The sequence below is a fragment of the Pristis pectinata genome, chromosome 5 (assembly GCF_009764475.1).
Source record: "Pristis pectinata isolate sPriPec2 chromosome 5, sPriPec2.1.pri, whole genome shotgun sequence".
Classification (NCBI taxonomy): Eukaryota; Metazoa; Chordata; class Chondrichthyes; order Rhinopristiformes; family Pristidae; genus Pristis; species Pristis pectinata.
In genome coordinates this window covers 98,791,049-98,800,965 of record NC_067409.1, presented here as the reverse complement: position 1 = coordinate 98,800,965, position 9,917 = coordinate 98,791,049, and the positions used below count along the sequence as shown (strand labels likewise).

At 40.5% G+C, this 9,917-nt stretch overlaps 1 protein-coding gene across 4 annotated transcripts in view; it reads right to left on the bottom strand.

Moving 5' to 3' along the window:
* Nucleotides 1-497: 497 nt before the first annotated feature.
* Nucleotides 498-9,917, bottom strand: part of LOC127570751 (cadherin-20-like) — a 153,011-nt gene continuing 143,591 nt past the window's right edge. For all 4 annotated transcript variants that reach the window (XM_052016558.1, XM_052016557.1, XM_052016560.1 and 1 more), the window contains 2 exons: nucleotides 7,836-8,087; nucleotides 498-2,634 (listed from right to left, as the gene is read on the bottom strand). In XM_052016558.1, the coding sequence (XP_051872518.1) occupies nucleotides 2,138-2,634; nucleotides 7,836-8,087 (749 nt within the window). In that variant the 3' untranslated portion in view covers nucleotides 498-2,137. The remainder of the gene's footprint in view (nucleotides 2,635-7,835; nucleotides 8,088-9,917) is intronic.

Genomic DNA, 9,917 nt, shown 5'->3' with positions numbered 1-9,917 from the left:
GAGATTGGCTTAGCGTTTCCAGGAAGAGATGTTTAATGTCTTGAAATCTGTTCTGAGCAGCACAGGGAAATAACTCTATGCGATGTTAAAAAAATTGTGGGATTATCATTTTCTGTCCATTAGTTATAAAAAAAGATTGTGTTTGGGGAGGTTATTGGCTGGTTGACTGACAAGGCAGGAATCATACAGTCACAGAGCCTTTGTGCTTCCTACCTGGCCTTGGGAATGTGATGCAGTGCTAGGACAGGAACCTTCGGCGCCCAGTGGCAGGAAGGTGTGGGTGAGACGGATTGAGCAGGAAAACAAGCAATGCAAATGCTAGAATATTGCCCAACCAAAGATGGCAACTCCAGCTGTTTGGGGGGTGGGGTGGAGGAGGGACTGGTGAGTAAAAGGGAGGGGGGAAGGTGACTGATTTCAACAGGACAAAAGCTCCCACTCTAGGACTTGAATGGAGGAGATCGTTGACTTTCACAGAGAGGAGTGACAGAATCATCGATGATTTACTTACTTTTATTAAAACAACTGCTAACGTCCTGACAAGCAGCACATCAATATTCATTTTTTTTAAGAAATTAACAAATGTACAAAAAATTTCCATAAACAAGAAAATACAGTTTTTGTTGTTAAAGATGCACATCTTCACCATTTCTTCCTTTAAATCAGAGTACCTTTTACAAGTTCAATGGTCACCATACAGATAAAACACGGTGAGGAGAAAGTTCTGTCTCTGCGCAGCAAGTTCACAAAACCAAAGGCAGCAGTCCCTGACTACCAAACATCTCGACTCCAATGTGCACTGTAAATCCAGACTAAAACGATTTGTTTTCAAAATGTGACCTGGTCCAGTCATATTGAACAGATTAGTAGCCATTTTCAAAGGCATTGGTCGTCATTGGACACATCTCCTGTATCCAGGACAGTGGAATCAATAATTCATTGAAGCTTTGCTCATCTATTTACAATTATCTGATTCCAGTATACTTTTAACTGCATGCACAGCCAGGGAAATAATGAGGTTTACATTTTTCACACTGACTTAAATGTCATTATTTTTGCATCCTATGTTTAGATAAATCTATTCTGTTACATTTTAAAATGTAGATTTGTTTGATCCCCACTGCTTTCTACCGTTTGATTCAGCCAAGGTCTTAGTGTCTTGAATTCAGTACATCAGTAAGCAGCTGTTTCACAGACATCTCTGAGGCTTACGCTTCTCCACCTACAAAGCCACTCTTCCATTCCATTTCTCTGACTTGCTGCTGAACAATGCGAACTGTGAGGGTTTGACTATGAATGGAAAGCAAGTTTTAAAGAAGGAAAGGATCCAGATTTGCTTCACTTTCAGATTCTGATTTGCCATCGTATGGATGTTGGATGGGGGGGGGAGGGGCCCTCTTGCTGAAGCGATGAACCTCCTTTGTGTATTCATATGGAGAGCTTGAATCTTGCTGGATTTTCAGACAGGCATATGCACAGCTATCTCATCAGCTTGTATGATTCTTTCACATATAAGGGCACTGCTTTTTTGTTGACATGTAATTAAACCAGAAAGGCAGAGCTCTTCATAGCTCAACAATCCACTGGGGTAACAGTATGCCATTGCATGAACTACCAAATTAAAAATAAGCCTGCTTACAGTGTGACTGCAGCAGCGGCCTGATTAATAAGCAACGTTCCTGCCCAGATATTTACAGTGAGTTTTGAAAATGAATAAGCAAGTCTCAAATATAGGTCAGTCTCATTCTGATTTAAGATGCATCAGCAAATGAGGTGGGGGGAGGGGTGGTGTGTGAGCTCTCGTTGCTCAGTGTTAGAATAGATTTCAGTGTTACAGAGGCAAGACATAATCACTTTTTTTTCTCAGAGGCTGAGATACCTTAATGTGTTTTATTTTCTGTCCTTCCCTACAGGCAAATAATGACTTTAACGATTCAGGTTATTTCCTGTCCTTTCTGTCATGTGTTCTGCATGTCTGCACTGCCAAGACTGCAGTTTCAGTATCTTTTACGTGGTTTGCTTAAACCCAGTTGAAAGTCAAAGATGCTTCATCTTGACTATGGGCTTTTTGACCAAAATGGACAGAGTTCCATGCTGAACAGAGGTTGCTGTAGATCAAGAAGCTCCCATCCGCTGGCTACAATGAGTCTTCAGCACTCTCGGAGCCTCTGTACATGTCTGCCAGTTTCTTGAACCGAGGTCCCCACTCAGTGAGATAATCATAATTGATGTCCGAGTCTGTTGTGGTTGACTCGAAGGAGCTCAGTGATTCTGCCACAGAGCCGCTCCCCTCAAATGCATAAGTCTGCAAGGAGTCGAAGGGGGGAGCACAGGGGTCCGTGTTGGCATCATGCAACTTTGTCAGAATGTAGTTGTTTACATTGTCATTGCTTGCTCTGCTCTGCGACACGTACCTGGACAGGCTTTCAATTTCTGGCAGCATGTCTCTCCTGGACTTTGTCAAGTGAACTTCCCTGGGATTCCACAAGGCAGCAATGTCGAAGGCCTCTGTGTCCTCTTCTCCTCCGCCTTCATCGTCGTATCGCACGATATTTTCGTGGACGTTTTCCTCATCGTCAACAATAAGGGATTGTTTCTTGTGCTTTCTCATTGTTAAGATAAACAATATCAATACTGAAAGGGAAACAGAACAATTGGTACAAGTTAGCTAAGATTGCCCACTGTATTATTTTAAAAATAGACAATAGTTGACATTAAGACTCTCAATGGATCCAAAAACATTGAACAATCTAGCACACGGACAGGCCTTTCGGCCCACTGTGTCTGCACTGACCATGATGCCAATCTGGCTAATCTTTGCCTGCACATGGTCTGTATCCCTTTATTCCTTAGCTATTCATTTGCCTGTCTAAATGTCTCTTAAACAGTGCTATTGTTTCTGCTTCTACCATCTCCCCCAGCAGTGCATTCCAGGCACCTACCACTCTCTGTGTAAATAAACTTACCTTGCACACTTCCTTTAAACTTTCCCCTTCTTATCTTAAACCCACGTCCTGTAGTATTTCACATTTCCACCCTGGGAAAAAGATTCTGACTATCTACCCTATCTATGCCTCTCATAATTTTATATACTTTTATTACGTCGCCACCCTGTACACCCCAGCCTCCGACACTCCAGAGAACACTATCCAAGTTTGTCCAACCTCTCCTAATAGCTAATACACTCCAATCCAGGCAACATCTTGGCATCCTCTCCAAAGCCTCCACATCCTTCCTTTAGTGTGGTGACTAGAACTGCCCATCACATGTGGCCCAATTAAAGTTCCATACAGCTGCAACATGACTTCCTGACTTTTATACACAATGCCCCACCTGATGAAGGCAACTTTGCCACAGGACCTCTTTACCAGCCTATCCATCTGTGTTGCCAGTTTCAGGGAGCTATGGACTTGTATCCCAAGATCCCTCTGTACATGATTGCTAGCCATTTATTGTATACTTTCCTCCTGCATTTGATCTCCCAAAATGCATCACTTTATACTTGTCTGGATTAAACACTGGAGTAAAGAAAGGGGTTCTTTTAAATTTATGTGATAGTATAACACGGGCAATCACTACCTATTACATATTGGAACTGATGAGTTGAATGGTCTCCTTCTGTGTCATAATATGTATAAATCTAAGGTAAAGCTGCACTTCCGTACAAATAAAGTCAATGGAAGATGGGCAAAAATTCAATATCACTCATTTTTCACATCTGCCAAGGTTAATTAACTCGTCAGAAGACTCATGAAAACAGAGAAGGAGTAGACCAAGTGGCCCCTTGAGCTTCCAGTGCCATTGGAAAGATCTGCACTGAACTTCTAAATCAATTTTGTTTTCCCATCCTACCCCCATCTCCTTTGATTCTTTTAGTGTTCAAAATTCTATTGATTTCAGCTTTGAATACACTGAACTTCCCTCCGGGGTAGAGCATGCCATATCTTCACAACCAAAGAAATTTCTGTGCATCTCATCGTTAACTGTGTGACTCTCTTATTCTGAAATTATGACCTCTGGTTATAGACTCCCCAACTAGTTGAAACAGCCTCCAGATATTTAACAGGTCAAGTTAATAAAATTTTAAATGTTTTGATGAAATTATCTCTCATTCTTCTAAATTGATGTTAGCATAGTCCAGTCTTACTCAAGTTCTCCTCAAAGGACAACCTTCTATTCTCAGGAATCAATTTAGCTAGCAAATCTTTGTCTTACCTGATCTAAGAAAAGTATATAATTTCTGAAGTAAGGAAACCAAAATTGCACACAGTACTTTAGGTATGGTCTCACCAAATTCTTCCCCTGACTCCTTTATTCAGAGTTCTAAATCCAATTAGAGTGAATTGAAGAGCAAATGTGGAGATGGTCCTGATCCAGTAATGACATCCTTCCCCTATTCGAAGTGTGTTCCAATCTTAAGGTAATAATGAAAACTAATCCCAGAACATCAGTAATGCAATTCTGTTTCAAATATTCTCATGATAGTAACTGGAATCTGGTTGCTTGTATTGGGTATCCTCTCCCTTATAAGCAGTTGGAAGATCAGTCATGGATTATTCTGTGAGATACAGTATTACGGGTTCCACTGAACTGCCACAATAATATTGGCATTATGTTTTTTTTTGCATTTATACCATACAGGGGATGCTAGAAGGTGACAAAAGGCAGAGAAGGTGACAAATACAGCAATATACGCATGCTGCCACAACACCACTCCTCCTGTATTGGCTAACCCTTTTATTGTTATTATTCCGTGGTAATCACTGGCAAGGTCAACGTTTATTTCTCATTCCTAGTTGCTCATAAAAAGGATGTGATGAGTTGCTTTCTTGAACAACTGCAGTGACGGTACTCCCACGATGCTGACAACTTTGCCAGGATTTAGAGCAAGCAACAATGAAAGAATGGCAATGTACTTACAGGTCTGGATAGTCTATGTTTAGGAGGGGAACCTCTTTATCTTTGCTGCCCTTATGCCCTTACCAGGTAGAATTTCTGGGCTTCCCTTAGTTAACATCACTATTGAACAGAAGCTTAGATGGATCAACCACAAATATTTTTGCTGTGAGACCAGGTCTCAGGCTGGGTATAATACAGCAAGTGACTTGAAATCTGACTCTGTAAAGCCTTTCTGACCTCTATGAAGCATATCAGAAATACTCCGCACTTGCCTGGATCACTGCAACCGCGTTCAAAAAGCTTGACACCATTCAGGACCAAGCAGCCCTTTATTAGCACTTCACATGTCATTTTAAATATTGACTCCCTTCACCACGGGAATAGCATGGCTGCAGTACGTATCATTGCAGCAACTCGCCAAGGCTTTTTTGACAGCATGGTACTGTCCAATGGAAGCATAAGAGCAGCAGGTTTACGAAAACAGTGCCATTTGCAAGTTTTCCCTCCATCCTAATTTGGAAATATACCGCTGTTCCTGTATTGTCGCTGCATCAATATCCTGAAACCCAGAGTATCTTAAGGAATTGGACTGCAGCAGTTTGAGGATGTGGCTTACTATCTTTTCAAGGACAGTTAGGGATGGGCAATAAATTCTGTCCTTACCAGTGATGCTCATATTCTATGAATGAATGAAAGGTGCACCATATGGGACAGAAGAGTTAGTTCAGGACGCAAAACTTGCCTGTATAAACCATTAGTGTTTACAGCATCAGCAATGCTGTTACAGAGAATCTGAATAATTAATACCTTCCATCCCCATCTCGTAGGCTTTTAAATGTATCGGAGTTTTAAACTATCTACTTTCCCTTCATATCTTTTGCTGTTCATTTCCTCATCCGCAGAAAATCTAAGTAGAACAAGGACAATATTCTCATCAAATATTGGGAGCTGGTAAATTAAGGTGACAATTTGACAAGGGCTGCATAAAATGTAAATGACAGTGATAAATTTTACACAAATAGTTTAGGTGTACCCATCCTCCATTCACTGCATTATTAAAAAAACATTAACATACAAACATACAAGTAATGAATTATGTGAGTCATGCACTGGGAACCAAGATCTGTCTGCATCTTCGAGTTCTGCAATCTCCCACCATTTAGATATTATGCATCTTTTTTCATTTTTCTTTCCAAAATTTTGCATTTTTCCTCTTTATTGGGCAAAGTTTCTGTTTTTTTCCGCTCTTGAATTAGACTCTATATTCTGAGTAACTTGTCTTGTTTGGTGAACAATGGATTGTTTGCTGAATGTCATATGCTGTTTCCTACAGCCATCTCATTGGCTGATGCAGTGTCATCAGTAAATACTCTTTTTGATAATAAGCCCAGATGGTGGTGCCTCACTCTCAATATCTTTGTTGAATAGTTTCACATAATGGAAAATTCATGCAGCGTTCTAACTGTAATCTGTAGAAGTGAAGAGAAATTAAACTGTTCCCTCAGCTATGACTGATACACAAGTTTATCACTATAGCATGGAAAGCTTTGGATATAGAAATTCATCCAGGGCCTGACAGAAAAGGGTGGCGTCTGATCTTTTGGCTGTTACTTGCAGTGCCTGATACTTAATTCCATTGAGTGCAATGGGATTAAGTATCAAAGTAGCAAAATATTAGCTGGTGTGAATAACAGTAAGCAAAAGTGAGGGAGCTTGATTTGTGGTGATGTTCAAGATAAATGGAGTTTTGAGCATTTTGCATAATGATATAACAATTTTCAATGTAATGGAAGTGGAAATCCTTAATAAACTTGCAGAGTATTATTTCTTTAGATAGATATGATGGGCAGGATTGCCGTGATCTGGTGCCTGCATTTTGGGAAACAGTGACCACTGATTTTAATAAATAGGAAGTGTTAGGATAGGATTCATTACTACCTGATGACCCCTGCAAGGGCTGCAACCTGCAGAATACTTGATAGAGTTAACTTGAAAAGATGGCCAAGTTAATAAATGCAGCCATTACCTTCACCAGGTTATATCCCACAATTTTAGTTATAAAATCAATGCGGATGTGGCTGAAAAAACACAGAGAACGAACCTACATTTTTCCAATATCTTCTCCCACTGGGCATTAGGGCCCCTGATAGGAAGACATATTTGGCCTTGCTTGTTCATTTAATGTTTTTGCAGAATTAAATTCCCACTTAGTGAACATCATTCAATTCTCACTCTGACTTAGATAAAAATATAACCTGCTGAGAAATTTATTAAGAATCCAGACTAGGTTAGCTTGTCAAGAATAAGGAACACATTGATGTGTAGGTGGTTTGGATTTGGAATGGCTCTTGCCCTGTGAGTACAAATGAAAATCTTGATTATTTTTGTGAAGCTGGCTGTAGCTCTACTGCTGGGAACACAAAAAAAAACTGGACCAGGTGGAGGCCATTCAACTGCCCCGAGTCTCTTCTGCCATTCATTGAGACTATGGTAGATCTGTGCCCCAACTCTGTATACTTGCCTTTTACCCGTAACCATTAGTACTGTTGGTTATCAGAAATCTACTAATCTCAAATTTAGATCTATCGTAAATTACCATCTGTGAAAGAGATCTTCAAATCTCCACCCTCCCTCTGTGGAAGTATGTTCTTATTTCAGCCTTGAAAGGCCAGGGTCTAACTATTAGACTATGTCTCTCCCACCACTTCTACCAATCTCCCAAGTCCCAAGTTCCACAACAGCAAAAATGGTTTCTCTCAGGAATTCCCCTCAATGAAAGCTTTAAGCTGATCACCCCTAAACTTCTAAATTGTGCTATGGATTTAACCACAATAAGTTGGGAAGCAGCTTTGAATATCCGTCAGTGTTATCCGTGAATCAATTATTCATATCTAGACATGGGGCTTGGGATCCATTTAGCAAAGCTATTTGCTTACCCAAAAGGATGAAGATACAACCGAGAATTGCAATAAGTGCCCCTCTGCTCAGGCTGATGGGAAGACTGTAGGCTTCAACATTACAGGACCTAACATTTCCGTCTGTATCGCAGCCGCAGATTCGAATTGTCAGGGTGCTGGTGCTACTCTGCATTGGAAGCCCATCATCTGCAATGAGAATGGGCAGGTAGTAGGTGCCCTGTTCCTGGTGGTTGAACCCTCCTCTTCTGGTCAGGATCCAAGCAGTGTTATCTAAAAGAGGAAAAAAATGGTATGGAATATGTAACATAGCTAATGAACAGCTTACAGAGTACTGCAAATTACTACACGTTTGCAGTACATGTTTAGGCCACTTGACTCTTTGGGTCCATCCTGGTGTTTAGGGTTGACATAGGTCTGATGTCTCCACCGGAGGAGAGCAGAATTAGGGGCCATTAATATGTTACAAAAAGGGAATTAACTTCTTTACCTGGAGAGTAGTTGGAATGTGCATCTTGCAATCATAGTGAATTGTTGAGGCAGGCAGGATGGATAAATTTAGGGAGCAGCTGGACAAACAATTGAAGAAGAAAAGGCCAGTTGTTCCTTTGATAGAATTACATGAAGCGGGGTGGAAGAAAGCTTGTGTGGAGTATGAGCACCAGTTGGGCTGAATGGCCGATGAATAGTGTGTATACTCCCCTCAGCTTCCTCTCACCTCTTCTTCATCTAACCCCATCAATGAATAGATTTGTTTTCAGTTAACAATGGTTTTGTTCATTTTTGAAATGTTTGCCTGCTTTAAAAGTTTTTTTGTGTTCATCAGTATAAAGCCCTTTCCTCACTTTCAGCATCCAACACTTGCAAATCTCTTACATCAACGAGGAGTTAAATTGACACAGCTCAGCCTCCATCAGATGACTATCTCCCCTTGCTGCAACAACGTGATATTTTAGGATGTTCAGCAGGAGCCATCCTTAATGACCCTCAACGGAATTGTCTACTGAGAATCAATTCTTCGGTAGAACCATAAAAAGCTGTGACTGGATGGGTCCATTTAAGTTGTTTTTGTTGCTGGTAAGCGATGATGGGAGAAAACTCAAACCATTGGCCTGGCCTGGATTCAACTGCATTTGAGAGGTAAGGCTTCCATTCTCATTGTTTCTCTGCAGTGTACTCAATATTTCATATCATATCTTACATAGGCTAATCTTGTATCTGCAAAATTAGAACTCAGAGGGAAATAAGGATTGCTTTATGCTTTTCAATGAGCATTCCAGACTTGCTTATTTTACGTTTATTCTAAATGAGCTATTACCAAAGTTTGCATTCACTATCTACAGTAATGCAATTAGTTAGTTTTGACAATGAACAGCAAGATGTAACAATTTCAAGATGTTATTGGCGACAGTCAACCCTAATTAACCAAATTTTAATGGGAAGGGCTGACCTTCTCCCTACTTAGTTATAAACCCCTCCTGACTTGACTTTCCCTGGCAGCCAGAACCCACCTTATCAATTCAAGGCACTGAATCCAGCCCTCTGCAGCAAAGGAGACAACTCAAAACAATAGACTACACCCACCATTGGGTACATGGTGATGATGGACATGTAGAGAGTTAGAAGGTGTAACTATTGCTGTCGATATAAATCAAGGAAGATATTCATAGGAAAAGCATGACTCAGAGGCTAAGTAGAAGTTTAAGCATTTGGTTGTGTGAGTATTTTCTTCATCTCATTCATAACTTGAGGGACTACCATTTAAATGTTCCTTTTCATTCATTCATGGTACATGTATGTAACTGGCAAGGCCAGCATTTATCACCCTTCCCTAATGACCTTGGTGAGCCAGCTTCATAACAATTCCTTGGTCATTTCATTCAGAGAGTCAGGCACGTTGCTGTTGGTCCTATCCTCAGGCCCATCATGAATCAGATGGGCTTCTGTGACAATTCAGTAGTTTCACGACCATCAGTACTGATGCCAGTTTTATTTAAAATTCCAAATATTTTAACAATTCCACAGCTATTATTCTTGCATTATTTTCCTGAGAGGCCCCTTCCTCTTATTTACAATTGAAAGCAGGGTAATATATGTTGGTCT